Source organism: Elephas maximus, chromosome 12 (genome assembly GCF_024166365.1).
Source record: "Elephas maximus indicus isolate mEleMax1 chromosome 12, mEleMax1 primary haplotype, whole genome shotgun sequence".
NCBI lineage: Eukaryota > Metazoa > Chordata > Mammalia > Proboscidea > Elephantidae > Elephas > Elephas maximus.
In genome coordinates, this window is record NC_064830.1 from 88,800,936 (window position 1) to 88,818,739 (window position 17,804).

Here is a 17,804-nt window from a genome sequence, read left to right on the forward strand (position 1 = left end):
AGTGGGGCAGGAGAGAGGGGGAAGTTCCTTGCAGGCTCCTGGCACACCTGGAGGGTCACCCCGCCCTCATTGCTCCCCTATTCACCTGTGTCCCCAAAACCCACTTCCCCAACCACTGCAGCCTTAGCAGCAGAGACAGCTCAGCGCCCAGTCAGAGCATCGCTGCGCAGTCCAGCCCAGCCAGCGCTGCACAGCGCACCCCGGCCAACACTGGTGCCCGGCTCGGGTGCAACCCACGGTGGGGGCCATCCAGGAGAGCAGTGCCGACTCCTAGTCAGGCAGCCACTGCCCAACCCCATTCAGAAGCACGATGGGTGGCAGCAGCTGGGTGGCAGCAGCAGCAGCAGTGGCTCCAGGTGGAGCTGCGAGCGAGTGACCTTGGGTGTGGAGGGAGTGGGGGGCAGGCGGCAGGCAGAGCAGCTGGGGGCAAGGGCAAGAAGGGGGCAATACCTGTGACATGGATTCAAAGAGATGGAGGAGGGGGAAACAGGTTATCCTATGACCAGAGAGGACAGAGAGACAGCCGTTACCAAGGAAGGGAGGAGGGGAGGCTGGTGTGGAGGCTGAGGAGTGAGGAGGTTTGGGGGTGTCTGCGCCAGGAGCAGATAGAGTGGGGACAACATGTAAGAGGGGCCTGGAGTGCTCCTCCCTGGTGGACACTGGTCCTACAGGGCCAAGAAAGGAAAGGAAGGAAGAGGGGGTGTGGGCACAGCGCGCAGAGGGACTCTGCCCCAGGTTCAAGGGCTCTCGAGGTTCTGAGGGCTCCTTGGAGGGGGAACCTCTTACCCTCCAGATAGTTCCGAGCAATGAACTTGAGGATCTCGTCGAGCCCGATGACTGGAAGTGAGATCTTGAGGACCATGAGCCACTGGTTAACTGTCAAGGCCTGGAGCTTGAAGATCATCTGTGGGGGAGGGGGAGCAGAGAGGAAGGACAAGCATCCCGCTTAGGAGGGGGTGGACAGGGGGCCAGTGGACCTGTGGGGGGAGGGGAAGCAGAGAGGAAGGACAAGCATCCTGCTTAGGAGGGGGTGGAGGGGGCCAGCGGACCCAGCACTGCCCCAATCTGAGCCCACCCTTTTGTTGTTCTCCGCCCTTCTAGCTGTAGCAGTCTCTGCCCTACACAGATACCCTACAGGGGTCAGGGGAAGGTGGCCCCTGGGTGGAAGGAAGCTCACCGGCAAGGGGTCGATGTAGAGGATGAGAAAATGGAGGGACATGGAGAGGCCGATGGAGCCCACCAGCCAGATGTTCACCCATGGTGGCATCCGTATGAGGGACTGGTTCTCAGACAGGCTGCAGGGAAACAACCACGGAGCCAAGAGTGGGAAACGCAAGAAGAAAGAAGTGGTGAGGACAGTGGAGGCAGGCCGGGGGGCTCAGGGCAAAGACAGTGAGCTCTGGGGTAGGTGGCAGGGATGGGGGGCAGCCCCACCTGTTGAGAGCGTTGCACATCTCGATGGTGACCAGCACAGACAAGGCCATGGTCATGGGCTCAGAGGCCTCAAAGACCTCACAGTCCACACCTTCAAAGTGGGCGTTGTCCTCAGTGCACTTCATAAAGTGAGTCTACAACGGGAGGAGGAGCGGGATACTAAGCCCCATGGTGGCTCTACACAGACCCTCCCAGTTCCCACCCCTCCCATCAGCTCCCCTCCTACCAGCTGGCTGTAGGTGACATGAGGCCCATCCTCTGCATACATGAACCACCAGGCAGCTGCTCCCACGGTAGCTGCACCCACATAGCCTGTCGTAGAAGATGGGAGTCAGGGGTCAGAGCTGGGAGCTGGGAGGTATCAAGCCTCACGTGGCCATGAACAGCTGGTTGAGGATGAGGCCTATCAGGGCCGCTGCACTGGGGGAGCTGGTGTCCTGGAGGGGGCTCAGTCCCCAGGGCTGGGAAGGACTGTGGGGATGTGGGTTACAGCCCAGCCTGCTCACCCCCAATTGCCATATAGCGGAAGAAGAGCCAGCCACTGATGAGGGGTTCCTTTGGGGTGCGTGGGGGGCGGTCCATGATGTCCAGGTCTGGCGGGTTGAAGCCCAGGGCTGTGGCTGGGAGCCCATCTGTCACCAGGTTGACCCACAGCAGCTGCACAGGGATAAGGGCCTCGGGCAGCCCCAAGGCGGCTGTCAGGAAGATGCTGCAGGAAAGGAGGCAGTTGAGCATGGTCCTGCCTCCAGACCTGGGTTGTCCCCACCCAGCACCCAGTCATCCTGGAAGGCCCGCCCTAGCCACTCACCAGACCACCTCGCCCACGTTGGAGGAAATGAGGTAGCGGATGAACTGCTTCATGTTGTTGTAGATGGCGCGGCCCTCCTCCACAGCAGCCACGATGGTGGAGAAATTATCATCTGCCAGCACCATCTCTGAGGCCGTCTTGGCCACGGCGGTGCCGGATCCCATGGCAATGCCGATCTCAGCCTTTTTCAGTGCAGGGGCGTCATTGACGCCATCGCCTGTCTGAGAGGAGAAGGTAGGACTTAGGGTCCCTCTCCACAGCCGCCTTCTGGAGAGCCTTCACAGGACCTGAATCCCTCCAGTCCCGTGCCCCTACCAACAGCTCTCCTGTTTAGCCCCTCCCTCCTGCACCCCCCACTTCCCAAGGTGTTCATCTCCAAGGACGCGAAGAAGACACCCCCAGCGCCACGTCCATGTGGCCCAGCCCAGCAGCCCCCTGTCTTCTCACCATGGCTGTGATCTCGTCGTAGGACTGCAGATATTCCACAATCTTGGACTTGTGGGTGGGCTCCACACGGGCAAAACAGCAGGCACGGCGGCAGGCCTCCCGCTGCTCAGGCAGCGGTAGGTCGTCAAACTCCCGGCCGGTGTAGGCACGTTCTGCCACCTCCTCGTTCTCGCCAAAGATGCCAATTCGTCGGCAGATGGCGATGGCCGTGCCCTTGTTGTCCCCTGTGATCATAATTACTCGGATTCCAGCATCACGGCACAGCTGGATGGAGCCTGTGACCTCCTTGCGGGGTGGGTCCAACATGCCCACCACGCCAACGAAAGTCAGGTCCACCTGGGGAGACAGAGCAGAGCAACAGGGTCAGGGAGGGACTAGGAAAATGAGCCAGGGAGGAAGCTGGCAGAGATGGGAGAAAGGACAGTGAGCTGGATGAAAGCCTGCACCCTGGACCTGCAGTCTCAGGGACCTGATGTTCAAACCTCAGCAGGGCCCCTTGGCTCAGAAGAGGAGTGTTTCCACTCATCTATGTATGTGCGGGCCCCACCAGGGCCAGGCACATCGCAGGCACTCAGACCATGTCTTCAAGGGAAGTACAGGAACTGGAAGTCAGGGGTGGTTTTTGCTTTCACTGTTCCATTCACTTGGTCTACAATGTTGAGCAAATCCCTTTTACCTGCTGGGTCCCAGTCACCTCTATGAAATGAAGGGAGTGGACTGTGGTGCTCCTCAGAGTGCCGACCCACTACAAGATCAGGAGCTAGGCCAGAATGTAGATGAACGTACTGCTTCCTTACTGAGAAGGGCTGGTGTGCTCACTGCACAGATGACGATGCTGCTGGTGCAGGCTCCTCGCCTCACCGCAGACTGGCCCAGACACACATTAGTGTAGCACCAGGCTAGCTGATCTGAAGGCTCTATCAAGCCCTAACACCCTGTGCCCTATAACCCGTGATAAGGAGGGATGGGTTTGACTGACGAAGCAGAGCGTGACAAGGTTGGCAAAGGGAGCAAGGTGGCCGACTGGAAAGCTCATTCCTCATCAACTCTTGGACACCAGGAGGCTGCCACCTGCTCACCTCATACTCTATGAACTTCGCAGAGTCTTCCAGAAACATGTCCTCTCGCTTCGGGGGGGTGTCCCGGGTGGCCAGGGCCAGGCAGCGCAGGGTGTCTCGGCCGGTGCCCCACTCCTTGATCACTGACAAGATCTTCTCCTTCACCGGCCCTGTCATCGGTACCCTGGTTGTGCCAACTCGCACGTAGTTACAGCGATCGATGACCCCCTCAGGGGCACCCTAGGACAGCAGAGCAGCAATCAGAGACCACGGCCTTCCTTCGAAGGCACGGTGAGGGGGCGGAGGTAGGAGAGGGGTTCAGGATTAGGAAGAATCGAGGAGTGAGGCATTTATGATTTCTGACCTTGACAAACATCTTGTTGCCCACAGCAGCCCGGGATTTGGCTGGGGAGCAATAGACAGACATGGACTTTCTGTCTCGGGAGAACTCCAGTGTGAACTCCTTTTTCATTAGCTGGCGGATCACCTGGGAGAGAGGAGATAGGGGAGAGAGACCAGACGTAAGATTGGTGGGAAAAAAGCGATGATGCTACATTTTAAAGGAAAGAGTCTCAGACCCCTTAAAACAGTCAAAAAAGATCTGGAGGTCAAAGTAGACCCCAAGCTGAGTCTGAGGCTAAAGCTAAGTGGTGCCAGCAGTACACATGGAGAGAATTCCAAGGCTAGTGCTGCCACTGTGTTTATACTGCCCAGTTTACGGCACAGCAGAGACAGGATGGCCTAGTGTGGCACCGCCCAATAGAATGTTCAGAGATGATGGCAACTTTCTATAATCTGCACTGTCAAATTCGGTGCAACTGAGCAGTGGCTGCTCCACTTTGGAAACGTGGCTACTGCGACTGATGAACTGAATTTTTGCTTTTATTTCATTTTAATTAATTTACATTTAAATAACCACATATGCTATTGGACCATGATGGCCTAGCTCCTGGCACACAGTACTAAGCATTCCACAAACATGAATGCTGTCTCACCAAAAACATCATGGATATTTCTCCACATTGCTACATCTCTGTATATATTATCACCTGCAATAGTAGTCTATTGTATGGCATTGCTGTAATTTTGTAAAACAAATCCTTTATTGATAGACATTTAGATTGTCTTCAACTTTTTTTGTTATGTTAAGGAAAGCAGCAACAAGCATCTTGCATACAAACCTAACCGTGATGTGGGCAACATAACACCCCAGAGGACCTCAGTGTAGACCAAATCCCAAGCCCCTTGCCACTGAGTTGATTCCAACTCATAAAAACCAAAAAAACCCCACTGCCATTGAGCCGATTCTGACTCACAGCTACCCTGTAATACAAAGTAGAACTGCCAAAGAGCAGCTGGTGGATTCGAACTGCCAACCTTTTGGTTAGCAGCCGCCTTCTTAACTGCTGCTTCACCGTGGTTCAATGTAGACAGCTCAGTAAATATTAACAGAAAGGACTTAGAGAGCAACAGACTCGAATGTGTATGTGTTTATCTAGACAAGAGGGAGCAGAGGAAAAGCTTGTGAAGTAGTCCTTTCCTGTAGGTATGGTAACCATAGATCAGGGCTTGAGATCCAGTGAAAGCAAGTGAACTTCTGGGGACAAACGCATAATACTTGAAGCTCAGGCTGCCCCAGTAAGGGTCACTTGTGGATTCTGTGCCCAGCTCCGTCCATTTCAACTAGGGTAACAACAGGAAGACATGATCTTGAAATTCATCAAGGGACATTGCAGCAGACAGAGTGGTAGTAGGCATTACTCAGGGTCAGTCTGGCCAAAAAGAGCGGTGGGAGGGCTGTCTGCCTGTGCTGGTTAAGGAGGCCCCCACAAGGGGCACAGACCCTGTTTCTGCCTCCTAAGGTTCCTTGAATTTGTGTGATGTGGGGTGAAGAAGGAATGTGGGGCAGGGAGGAGTCCCCAGACTCACCGAGTTGCAGGCATTGGCCCTCTCCACCTTCGAGAGGCTTCTCACATCAGTGTTGAATACATTCATCTTCTCCACCAGGGTGGTAAGGGCCGTCTCAGTGGCCTCACCGACCTTCTCATAGATACCTTTGGTCTGAGATGGGAAGAGGAAATAGGTGCCCTAGGCTCCTAGAGCTTTGCTCCCACCTGTCATACCCATCTTCCACCTAGAACTAAGAGGGAGCAAACTACTCACTTCCCATTGGACCCACCTCCCAGGGTCCCTTCCTCTTGGCCTGTGGAGGAACCCTGGCCCCTGAGCCAATTGGAAGGGGAAGGAGAGGATTCGTTGGAAGTGGGGGGACGGGGGTTACCTCATTGAAGTCCAAGGAGGAGTCATTGCAGAGGGCACAAATGGTGGCCAGCTCCACCAGCCCATCATACTGCCCTGCCCGCACTGGCTTATCATTCTTCAAGCTAGCGGTGGGGTGGGGAGGGAGGAAGGGAAAGAGACAGGTGGAGAAGAACAGGAATGAGATGCAGAGAGCATGAGGGGAACAGTGAGCAGGCGATGCGGTGGGAGAGAGAATAAGGCCAAGGGACGACGTGGAGAGAGAAAGGAAGCCAAAACTAGAGAGAAGGACTGGGGAGAGGTGGAGTGTGGGGGGAAGGGCATGAGGAGCTGGGAGAAGATCTCTGGGGACTTACATCTCTCCTTCTGGAGCATAAGTGGAACCAGTGATGGAGAACTCATTCAGAGCGCAGAAGTCCCCATCTATCTTGTCAACGATAAACATCTGCGGGGGGCGGGGGGAAGGCATGCACACAGATGTCTAACTCCCTGTCCCCGGAAGGCAGTGGTCTGCATGGAGGGGAGGTCCCTGCTATGGGCTAGCCTCCCTATACCCAGCCCTCTGAGCAGACTTCCTGGACTTCCTGCCATGTCCCCTCCCATCTGCCTTTCCTTCTTCTTCCCTCATTTTCTCCCCTGTTTCCTTGCAATCATTTCCATGTTCTCTATTGGTAGCTTTAAAGCAGTACTGCAGGCCATGACTAGGGGCATCTTTGGATTGTCAATACCATAAGGTGTGGCAGGGACTGCAGCTAACTGGAAGGACATGGCTCATCTATGGCTCCAGCCGTTTGTGGCCAGATCTTCCAGTTTTGCAGAAGGAGCTCGAAATTCAGGTTATTTTCCTATGAAATCTCTTGCCTTTTCAAAGTGGGCAATTTACTGTTTTTTGGAACACAGGAAGCCCAACAGGAGGCAAGTTCCACAAGCCTGTAGTCTGGTTCGGAAGCCTCTGCTGTAAGAGGATGTGGAGAATCCATGATGCCTCAGGGGACCAGCCAGCCCTGAAGCCAGAGCGGGTGGATGGGGCTAGGCTTTTCAGTCACGAGAAGAGAAACGGCCCAGGTGTGCTCTAAGATAAAAGGGCTCTGTGGTCACAGGAGTTTGGGAAACTAGAGGTTAGACAAAGTGGAGTCTTCTCCCATTCTAGCTGGCCTTCTCTGAAGTTTTCTACGCCAGCAGGCACTGTGGGTGTCCTCACGGGCCCAGAGCCATCGTTTCTCAGAATATTTGTTTATATTTCACTGGTGTGCTACTTTACAGAACCCTGCTTAGGACAGGAATTCTTTACCTTGGGTCCATGGATGACCCACCCTTCAAGGGGTCTGTGAACTTGAACTCATCTTCATTTTCTCTCTTACCATTTCTTTCCAATTATGAACATGGACAACCGATCACGTTAGTTAGCAAAACCTCTGACTCTGTCCCCAGAATAATCATACTTTCCTACCATTGTTGCAGGTCTCCCAAAATAGCATTTATGCTCACCGCTGCTTCGAATTTATGATAGTTATTAGAGCCACTCAAAGAACTTAATATTTGATGCGTTAGAAGTATGTATGTATTAGCAAACCAAAAATTTGTTTTTAAAATATCTTAGTAACTGTATTGCAAACATTGGCTTTCTCTGTAATCCTATGTATTTTTTAAAAAAGAATCCTATGTATTTTATTAAAAAGAATCCTATGTATTTTATTTTGTGCATTTAAAATATTATACTGACAAGAGACCCAGAATGCCAACAGGTCCAAGGCACAGAAATAATTACAAGGCCTGGTTTAGAAAATACCGCTCAAGATTAGCACGGCCAGGCTCCCCAGGTCCCACACGGACTGAACATTCTGGAGGGTAGCCTGGTGCAAACGAAGGAGCTCTGGAGCCAGACTTGGTTTGAAACAACTCTGCTACTTATGACCTGCGTGTCTTTGGGCAAGTCACTGAATCTCCCAGAGCCTCAGTTTTCTCCTCTGGAAAATGGGATTACTGAGCCCTTCCCCTCCTGAGGCTGTTTGAGAATTAAAGATCACACCCAGCAGTGTCTGGTGCACAGAAGGTGGCTCTAGCGAGGGGACTGGCTGGGGTGAAGGGGTCCTCTCTGATCGCTGTCCTTGCTGGCAGGATGGTGCTCTATCTACCCTGTGAGCATTTCCCACGCCAAGAGAAGCTGCCACTGATGAGGGGCACCCTATCCTGGGAAGGCCCATTTCACCCCCAATGCCATCTTCTGAGTAGGCGTGCTGTGCATGTGGCCTGACCTTGCAGACAGACATCTGGTTGGTGGTGAGGGTGCCTGTCTTGTCGGAACAGATGACAGAGGTGCAGCCCAGGGTCTCAACTGAGGGTAAGCTCCTCACAATAGCATTCTTCTTTGCCATCCGGCGGGTCCCCAGGGCCAGGCAGGTGGTGATGACTGCAGGAAGACCTGTGGGGAGGGGGTATAGGGTGAGGGGACAATACAGGAGAGGGAGGGGGTGGGACCCAGTGTGGCCCCCGAAGGCATCAGATCCTAATTCTTAGAACCTGTAAATGCTACTTTATTTGGAAAAAGGCTCTTGGCAGACACGATTAGCAAATAGCAGGAGAAATAGAGGCTGCCATACCTTCTGGGATTGCAGCCACAGCCAGAGCCACAGCAATCTTGAAGTAGTAGATGGCACCACGGATCCAAGAGCCTCCATGGACAGGATCACTGAAGTGGCCAATGTTGATGAGCCAGACGGCCACGCAGATGAGGGAGATAACCTTGGAGAGCTGCTCCCCAAACTCATCCAGCTTCTGCTGCAGAGGGGTCTTGTCCTGTTCTGTGGCAGCCATTTGGTCACGAATCTTCCCAATCTCGGTGTTCACGCCCGTGCTGGCCACAATGCCTAAGGCCTTGCCAGCTGCAATGTTGGTACCCTGGGGAGGTGAAGAAGAGGCACGGAGTCAGGTAAGAGGTGACCTTCATGCCCCATTCCACCACAGGGAGGGCTTCCCATAAGGCCGCCCCTTCAAGGGCCTCATCTCTTCTCATGCTTTGATGTCTCTGCCAAATCACAGTCTCTGTGGCTGGAGTGCATGATAGCTGGCCCTGGATTGCTCACCGAGAAAAGCATGTTCTTCTTGTCCTGGTTGACAGCTCGGGGGTCAGGAACAGGGTCTGTGTGCTTGATGACAGAGACAGACTCACCTGTAGAGAAGGGCCCCAGGGGTTTTCATATGACATCATGTTCCTTTTCCATACCTCCCACCCCTAACTCCATCAGGGCAGGGCCTGGTAAGGATCAAGCAATAATCCTGGAGGAAGTCAAAATTCTGGGGGAGGCTGCTGGAGGGAATGAGGAAATCCATTATACTTGGAGGAAAAAGACCTTGATCTGAGTCCCAGATAAACCACTTACAGGTTGTGTGACTTTGGATCACTCAACCTCAATTTGCCCCTCTGTAGAATGAGGACAATAATACGTGCACTTCAGAACAAAATCTTGGTGGAAATGAAATAAGCGAGTATGTGAAAGTGCACAGTAAACTGCAAAGCAAGTTTCTGGGAGGGAGCCGTCCCCAGTCCTGGGAGCTTGCCTCCCTCATCCTAATAGCAGGGGCTCCAGGATCAGCCCAGAGCAACCCCAGCCTCACCCTCTTGGATCACAAGGAATGCTCACTGGCTTTTTGCCTTCTCCCTCCCGCTGAAGAAACAGAAGCAGCGTGGTTTTAAGCGCATCAGAACCCTCTGTCTTGTTTCAGAATCTTAGGGTTTCTCATTTGGGGACTTTTGAAGATGTCAAAGGAGACAGAACAGTTCCCTGGGTGCACATGTCCATAGACCCATGTGGAAGGGATGGGTAGATCGGTAGATGGCCACATGGAGAACGGGCATGAATGTCCTGTCCTCTCCCACGCCCCCTTGTGTTTCAGGCATGAGACAGAGTGGACATGGTTGAGCAATGCTGGCCACCCAGGTTCTCCCTCATCAGATTCTCATCCGCACACCCACTGGATCCATTCTCCCAGGAACCCAGGCCACCAGACCTGTGAGGATGGACTGGTCAACCCGGAGGGTGGTGGATTTGATGGAGAGGATTCGGATATCTGCAGGGACTTTGTCCCCCACTGTGAAGAGAGAGGAAAAGAGGTGGGTCAGCTGGGAAGGGAGTTTCTTCCTGCCTAACTCACACTCTGTCTAACTCACACTCACCCTCCAGGTCTCAGGGAGGTCACCCAGGGCTAGGTGGCTCCACCCTTGGGCTTGAGTCAAATCCTCGGCCTGTTCTCCTGTAGCCCCAGCAAGCATCCCCCGTCTTAACACTCATACCCACGGCCCCTCTGTGTTGAATGCCTTCCTTCCCTACCTGTGTGGCGTGCTGCCTGGCATGGCACATAGCATATGCTCAATGAATGCATGCAGAGTGACTGAAGGGGAAATCAGAGACACTCCAGCAGAATACTAAGAAACTAAAACTGAGAACACAGAGAGAGAACACAACAGAGAAGGAAACAAGAGTGAAAAATGTGGGCCACGGGGGGCTCAGAGAAAACGGGGTGAGTGGGAGAGAAGTGGTGCAAGGGTACGAAGGTAGAGAATGAAGTGGGAGACAGCACACACGTAGGCAAGCAGGCACACATACACGCATACATTCAGGCACTCAGCACTCACGCACTTACGCACTCAGGGAGCAGAGAAGGGGGAGCCTGAAGGAAACAAGGCACAGAGGGCCAGGAAAAGCAAGACACACTGGAGAGCTGAGAAAGATGGAGGGGAAGGCCAAGAGAAATACCCAGGTGGAGTGGAGTCAATACATGGAATTGTCTTGGGGGTGCCGCTGAAGAGGTAGATGGCCCGCCAAACTTAGAAACCTTTGGAGGAGGCTGGAAACTCTTCCCAGGGCCTCTGCCCAATTCCACCCTGGTCCCAAGGATGGTGCTGGGGACAGGGTTCAATCACTTTCCTTTCCCTCATTTCCTAAGGTTCCTCTTCCTGGGCCAGGGGAAGCGGAAGGAAGAGGGAGGAAGCCAGCGATGGAGTCAGGCGGGACATCCTGTCACCCAAGCCAAGGTAATATTTATAGACATTCATGGTCCTGTCTCCAAACTGCTACCACAGCAGGGTGGCCCTGTAATGGGCACAGGGGTCTTCAGCCTGCCCTGCCCTCCCTCTCCGCAAGGTTCCTGTTAAGGTGACTTGAGTGTCTGGTGGAGGAAGGAGGCCTAGAAAGACACACTCCTCCATGCCTGGAGATGTGGGAGGCCAGCGCAGGGCAAATATAAAATCCGCTGAAGGGGGCAGAATCCCAGTAATCTTAGCCACCCAGCCCCCACCCCTCCCTGGTCAGGCATTAAGTGTCCCTTGACTAGAGAGGCGGGGCCCCTCCTTGAGCTCTCCTCCTCCCAGGTCCCGTGCTCTCTGCTGGGGCCTGAGTTTCCCTTACATGGTCGGGGGCTTGCGCCTTCAGCCCCCCTCCTCCCTTCTACTCTCACTCCTTCCCCTTTGAGAGGCCTCAAGGGCACTGAGAGGTCAAGATTTAGAGCTGACCAAGCTTGGGATGTGTGGAAGGAGAGGGAAGCCAGGCCTCCAGAGGGGGGTGGAAACGGGGGCCATTGGCAGACACTGAGTTCCACCTGTTGCTTGCAAGTGCTGGCTGAGAGGAGGGTGAGCAGGGGTCTGCTTGTAGCTTGGGGACAGGACTGGCTGTTCCTGCTGAGACGCTGATGGGGGGAAGGGAAGGGAGCCTGAGGCCAGAATGCCCTGGGATGACCTCCTGAGGAGTCTGAGAAGGAGGGGCAAAGACTTCACCATCCTGCTACTGCTAGATACCAGCCCCCACCACAACACACATGCATCTTTGTCTCCTGGACCGCCCATTCCCATTGCTCACCAGCCACCTCCACAATGTCCCCGGGGACAATGTCCCGAGCCTTGATCCTTTGCACTGCCTTTCGATCAGCCCGGTAGACCTTTCCCATCTCAGGCTCATATTCCTTCAGAGCCTCTATGGCATTCTCTGCATTGCGCTCCTGGGGGGCAGGGTGGAGGAGAGGAGTGTCAGCAGGGGACCTCCAGAGGGAATAGGTCATGGACTCAGAGGGGATTGATCAGAGAGGGCTGGGTGGGGGTAGAGATGGAGAGGGAATGAGGGACATTGCAGAGAAGGTAGGGTTATGCAGTTCCAGCTCCTGGCCCAGAGGAGTTGACAAAACTTATACAAGGGTGGGTGTGTATGTGTAAGGAAAGCTGTCACCCATGGCTGAAAATAAGGTCATGCTTCAGGTAGTCGGGCTTGGAGGAGAGAAGAAAGGAAAATCAGAGAAAACCAGAAAGCAGGGACAGGAAAAATAAGGGTGGTAAGGTAAGAGGAAGAAGAAAATCGAACTAGTATTTACAGTATGTTATGCAAATAATGCGCACGTTATACATTTTTACCAACCACGAAACCCCCCTCGCTATTTTGGCAAGCAAATTATGCCGCGCATTATATGTGTGGGTGTGTTATTTACGTGAGTGAGTTATTTGCAAAAAATAACTATTGGTATTGATTTCCTGCTACATGTCAGGCACAATGCTGGGCACTTGCGTACTCATCATCTTTTTAAATTTCACCACAATCCTGAAGCACAGGATTATGAGTCTCATTTTATGGGGTTCGGAGAGATGAAGGAATTTGCCCAGGGTCACGTAGCCAGCAAGAAACAGTGGGAACTCCAGTCTCCCTTCTCTTTCCAATTCACCTTCCTATTTCCAAATTAGGTGACCGGACCAGAGGACAAAGCAAGTCAGGCAAAGTGATGGAGGACAGGGAGATTGGTGAGGAAAGGCTGGTCTCCTGTTTAGTGTCAGGACTGGGAGTGAGGAGGAGTCAAAACTAACCTGCCAAACCCCCACTATGGCGTTGGCAATGAGGATCAAGAGGATGACGAAGGGTTCAACAAAGGCCGTGACGGTCTCTTCACCTTCCTCAAACCAGGCCAGCACCTGGGGAACAGGGGAACAGGTAAGCAAGCCCCCCAAAAAGGTAAAGAAAGGAAGTGGGGAGATTCCAAAGACTGCAAAGAGATGTGAGAACATGAGTGAGAGCTAATGGGGCAGGGTGTCATGGGGATACTAGAGCCACACATCTGACTGAGGTTCTACACACCTCAGAGACTCATACTCAAGAGTGCACCGCCACCAGCGTTACTCAGTGAGAACAGGCGGGTACAGACATGCACAACTCGGGGATTAACTGGAATGCTTGCAGGTTCCCCTGAGTTGTTGGCTTGTAAACGAAGCTCAGGGGACAACTAGGCCAACTACCCCCACCTCCACATCCATCCCACTAGAGCCAAAACCCATAGGAAAAACCCTGCAGTCCAGTCCTCACAGGCGCCTGGCCCACCCACAGCCCTCCCCCAAAGCCCAGGGTAGCTCCAATTTCACCAGAGGGAGCAGGAGGGGGAGGATAGGGTTACGGGGCCTCCTGTACACACCCCGCCCCAGCTGTTGCTACTGCCCGGCAACAGCCACAGGCAAATGTCAAGGAGCAAATCTGAGAGGGGAGAAGTGAGGCCCTGCCAGCTAGTACTCAGGGGCCTCTACTAAGGAGACCAGAGGGCAGGGGGGCTTTTTTTTTTTTTTTGCCTCCAGAGCCTTGTCTTCCAGCAGGACTAAGATGTGAAGGAAGAGACCCCAAAACGCAGGATGGACTGCTGCGGGTGGGTGCTGAGAAGTCACACAGGAGGGGCTTGTGGAAACTGGAGGAGAGGTCTCCAGGGCAGGAAAGGTGGAAGGACCTTGAGGATGTAAGGAGTTGGGGAGAGCGGAGAAGAGTAGAGGTAAGGCCAGGTGGGTGAGAAGCGGGGCACCCCAGGAGTTGCAGACCTCATGGGCCGAGGTGGGTGCGAGGCCATGGGAAGGGAAGGGTCTGGGCTTTAGGGCCACATTTGGAGTCACCACCGCACCAGCGACTCCTTCCCGCTTCTGGGGGGGGGTCTTCCCCTCGACCAATCAGCGTCAGGAGGGCGGGGCAGGGCGCCAGGATGCCCCGGGATTGGTGGAGCGGCGCGCGGGTCCCGGAGCATGCCGGGAGTAGTAGTCTGTGGGCCCGTGAGCCGCAGCTAGGCTTGGGTTCTGAACCTTCCGGAAGCCTGGCGCTTCAAGGGAGTAACCCAAGCCTTCCAAGCCCTTGAGGCTGCCTGGGTGGCTTAGCTTTAATATTTTGATTGAGGATTTTTTTTTTTTTACCCGTAAAGGTTAAAATAAAATCTGCCTTCGGGGGGTGGGGGAGGGTGAAGGGGGATGAGAATCAGCATGCCCTTCTCTCCAGCTCTGGTCTGTAAAATAGGACGCTGAGGGCTTGGACTAGAGGACTTGATGATTGGGAGCCCCCCTCACCTCGGCCGCAAGCAGACTCTCTAATACTCCCAACTCACCCCCAGCCAGCCCCCATATGCACTCCCACACTTACAAAGGAAATGCAGGCGGCCAGGAGAAGGATGCGCACCAGGAGGTCTTCAAACTGCTCTATCACCAACTCCCACAGGGACTTTCCTGAGGCGAAAAGGCAAAGGGAGGGCCCCCTGGGGCTAAGATCAAGAGGATGAATGTCTGGGACTCCAGGTGAATGCTGGGGTCCAGGGGCTGAGAGTGCCCTGGATTCAGGCCTGGAGTGGGGAGGTCCTGGGGTGATGGCTAAGCATACCTGCCACCAGACAGAAGGCCTGAGGGAGCTGCCTGGAGTCCAAGAACAGGCTCTTCAAAGTGGTGGCAGTTGTTCAAGGGTTGGATACTTTCAGGAGAAAGTGACTGGAAACTTCTGCCCCCCCATCCACCTGCCAGACTCTTAACTTTGGGGGAGGGATATTTGTCCAAGGAGTGGGTTGGGAGAAGTCAGGGAGAAGGGAGTGGGACATGGAGATGAGGGAAGGTCATTTACTCAGAAATTCCAATAACTTACCTTCCTCAGCAGGGAGCTCTGCCCAGGGAAAAAGAAGAAAAGGAAATATTCATTTGGGGTTCAGCCCAATGACCCCCACACCCAGGACTTTGTGACTAAGAGAATCAGGCTACCCAAAGGGCAGCTGAGATTCACCAAGGTCATCCCACAATATTTCACAAAACTCTGAGTCTCAGGGACCCTGTTTTCTCAGTTCTTCTTTCCTCCCGCAGCCATTGGACCATGGCCCAGCTCATCCCTAAGATATCCCAGAGGGAGAGGCTCTGGTGTGTATGTGTGTGTGGAGGAGGGGGAAGGGTACAGGAGGGCATTACCAGCCTTATCAAGGAACACTTACCATTGTGGCCGTACTTCTCCAGGTGCCGCTTAACTTGGTCTGGGGTGAGGCCTGTGGTCTCACTCACCCCAAAATAGGCCAAACATTCCTCCGTGGTCTTGGAGTGTGCAGCCTCCATTGTGCTCCCTTCCTGGGGGCCAGGGGGCGGTGCGTTCCTTCTGCGGGGGGGGTCTCACGTGTGGGGGCCTTCCTCAGTATCCACCTGCCTGTCTGTCTGGGTATCTTGTTTTTTCTCTCCTGCCCCCCACCCCCCCAGGTTTTTCTTCCCTCCACAAAGTTCTCACCCGGTCCCACTTGCAACAGCCGGCCACCCCCCCCAGCCCCCAGCTGGTCCTTATGAGGGAGTAGGGGGGCCAGGTTCCCCCCTCCCCCGGATCAGGGATTGGCTGGCTGAGACTCCAGCAGGAGGGGCTAGAAGAGAGAGATTTCTGCTGACGGAGGGGGAACAGTGGGGCTGCAGCCTGAGATGTCACTCATGAGGAAAGCTAAGGTGGCCCCAACCCCAGGGGAGGGGGTAAGGAGAGACTTCACTTTCCGTCTTCTGCTTACTGACCCCTCTCCCAATTGCCTCACCTTCCTCAGTTGCACTGAATTTCCCATCCCCAACATAACCCCTGATTCTTTCCTTATGCCCTTCTACTCTCAGGCCTTCACCTTTCATTCTCTTCACACCCTCCTTCCCTTCTTGCCCATCCTAGCCTGTTTCCACAGCCATAGTCTCCTTCTTCACTTAGTTTGTTGAAAGGGCAGCAGACACCCCAGGCCTTCTAGGCACTGAAGAGGGGGAGATCATCTTTTGGGGATAAGGGGAAATAGGGAAGGGAGAGGGGTCAAGTGGACAGGGCCGAAGATGGTAACCCTACCCTAGGGAGGGGTTGCTTCAGCCATCAACAAGGGATTTAGTGTCCAGGCCCTGGTGAGCAAAGCCAGGACTGCCTGTCTCTCCCCTCAAACACTCCCTCCTCCTTTCACTTTAACTCAGCCTCCAGGAACACAGCCTTCAGGGCCTCCCCATCTCTGACAGGGAATCCCCCCGCCCCCGGCAAAATGGGATACCCAGGCAGCTGGGTAATCCAAGAGGCTGTAGAATGTGCTGATGGCAGAGGGGGAGAGATAAACGTTTCAGCATGGGGGCGGGGGTCACCCCAAGTCATCCCACACTGCTCTCTTCACCTAAGGGTTTACATAGCAGCTCCAGACGGTGTGTAGTCTTCACTCCATTCTGGCCCTGATGGTATCAGGCATATCACACTGAAAGAGGCATCCGGGAAGGGGGCCTGGGAAGCTGAATAAAGCAGGGTCTCCAAGGAATGGGGAGAGGGTCAGATTTATGGGGACAGGTCTAGGGGAAATAAGGAAAAAACAGAGCAGGGGGAGGGAAGGGCAGAGAGACAGGACAGTGGGGGTGAGGGAAGTCAGAGGAGCAGTGGGGAAAAGGGGCAGCAGAGAGCTGGCCTGCAGTAGCCAGGGCGGCGGGGGCCAGGGGCTGGGTGCAAAGCCACAAGTCGCTGAGCTGCTGGCCATGGTGTCAGCTTCCTCAGAGAGGCAGCTGCTCTGAGCCGCACCCCCCCACCCTCACTGCAGCGTGGGGGCGTCTTTTGGTGGTCACCAGGGCAGCTGCTGGGGGAGCAAAACGGAGGGTACCATGGAGTAGGGGCAGTGGCGGGTAGGACGGCAGAGTGTTCAATGAGAGCAATGGTGAGAAGGTCAGTGAGGGGAAGGAGCCATGTGACCCTGGGATCAAGTCCTTCCTTTGTCTAGACCTCTGTTACCTGAAATCAGCAGTGATGGGTATGGGCCACTGAAAGGGTTCTTAACACTGCTTCTAGGTCTGAGCCGAGAAAAACCTAGGGAAATAGTGGGGCAAAGGGAAGGAAAGCCCCCAGTTTTGGAGGGTGGGGGTGGCCAGCACGGGTGGATGGAACTTAAGGATTTAGCCCCCAGACTCATCTCTTCTTCTGTCTGTACTTGGGGAATGGGCAGTCTCCTGGGTGAGTTGAGGACATGGTGCTCTGTCCCTCCCCCTTTTTACAGCTCCCACAAACCCCTCCCTATGTGAAGCAGAGTCCTGCTGTGACCTGAGGGATAGGGTGAGGGGACTCAGACAATAAGGCAGGACGTGAGTGTTGAGGTCACATTAACAGGCACCTCCACCTGACCCGAGGTTCCTCCATCTGCCCCAGCACCCACCTTTTCAGGCCAGAGTCAGGCTCAACATCTACCAAACCTTTGGCACTGGCTGGCTTCCTCCCACCACCACCTGGACAAGTGACAGGGGTCACTGTCTTAATGGAGCAGGAATAGCCAAACATGGAGAAGTGGGTAAGACAGGACAGATGGGCAGCTTCAAGAGGGTCCACAGCATGAGCTGAGGAAAGGTGGCCGGCTTTACAGGGCTCCTGCTCACAGGGCCCTTTAGGGTTATTCATTTCTACCTCCACCAACTTCCCTCCCAGAAAGGGAAAGCCACCAGCCAAGAGCTGCAGAAGGGTCATCATCAGGGAGGCAGGTCATGTGACTGGGATGGAAGAAGGTTGAGCCATGAGGTGCTCTCT

General features: G+C 54.4%; 1 protein-coding gene across 1 annotated transcript in view; it reads right to left on the minus strand.

Moving 5' to 3' along the window:
- The window catches only part of ATP2A1 (ATPase sarcoplasmic/endoplasmic reticulum Ca2+ transporting 1), a 17,701-nt gene extending 287 nt beyond the window's left edge, over positions 1 to 17,414 (minus strand). Inside the window, exons 1-23 of the mRNA XM_049903977.1 lie at positions 17,022 to 17,414; positions 16,423 to 16,500; positions 15,250 to 15,407; positions 14,913 to 14,930; positions 14,424 to 14,506; positions 12,848 to 12,952; positions 11,859 to 11,997; positions 10,015 to 10,095; positions 9,090 to 9,175; positions 8,607 to 8,904; positions 8,262 to 8,428; positions 6,363 to 6,451; positions 6,029 to 6,131; positions 5,677 to 5,808; positions 4,112 to 4,234; positions 3,769 to 3,987; positions 2,690 to 3,025; positions 2,243 to 2,463; positions 1,941 to 2,143; positions 1,661 to 1,746; positions 1,435 to 1,568; positions 1,178 to 1,295; positions 787 to 904 (exon numbers count right to left, since the gene is read on the minus strand). Coding sequence (XP_049759934.1) covers positions 787 to 904; positions 1,178 to 1,295; positions 1,435 to 1,568; positions 1,661 to 1,746; positions 1,941 to 2,143; positions 2,243 to 2,463; positions 2,690 to 3,025; positions 3,769 to 3,987; positions 4,112 to 4,234; positions 5,677 to 5,808; positions 6,029 to 6,131; positions 6,363 to 6,451; positions 8,262 to 8,428; positions 8,607 to 8,904; positions 9,090 to 9,175; positions 10,015 to 10,095; positions 11,859 to 11,997; positions 12,848 to 12,952; positions 14,424 to 14,506; positions 14,913 to 14,930; positions 15,250 to 15,367 — 2,977 coding nt within the window. The 5' untranslated portion in view covers positions 15,368 to 15,407; positions 16,423 to 16,500; positions 17,022 to 17,414. The remainder of the gene's footprint in view (positions 1 to 786; positions 905 to 1,177; positions 1,296 to 1,434; positions 1,569 to 1,660; positions 1,747 to 1,940; positions 2,144 to 2,242; positions 2,464 to 2,689; positions 3,026 to 3,768; positions 3,988 to 4,111; positions 4,235 to 5,676; positions 5,809 to 6,028; positions 6,132 to 6,362; positions 6,452 to 8,261; positions 8,429 to 8,606; positions 8,905 to 9,089; positions 9,176 to 10,014; positions 10,096 to 11,858; positions 11,998 to 12,847; positions 12,953 to 14,423; positions 14,507 to 14,912; positions 14,931 to 15,249; positions 15,408 to 16,422; positions 16,501 to 17,021) is intronic.
- Between the last annotated feature and the right edge of the window lie 390 nt (positions 17,415 to 17,804).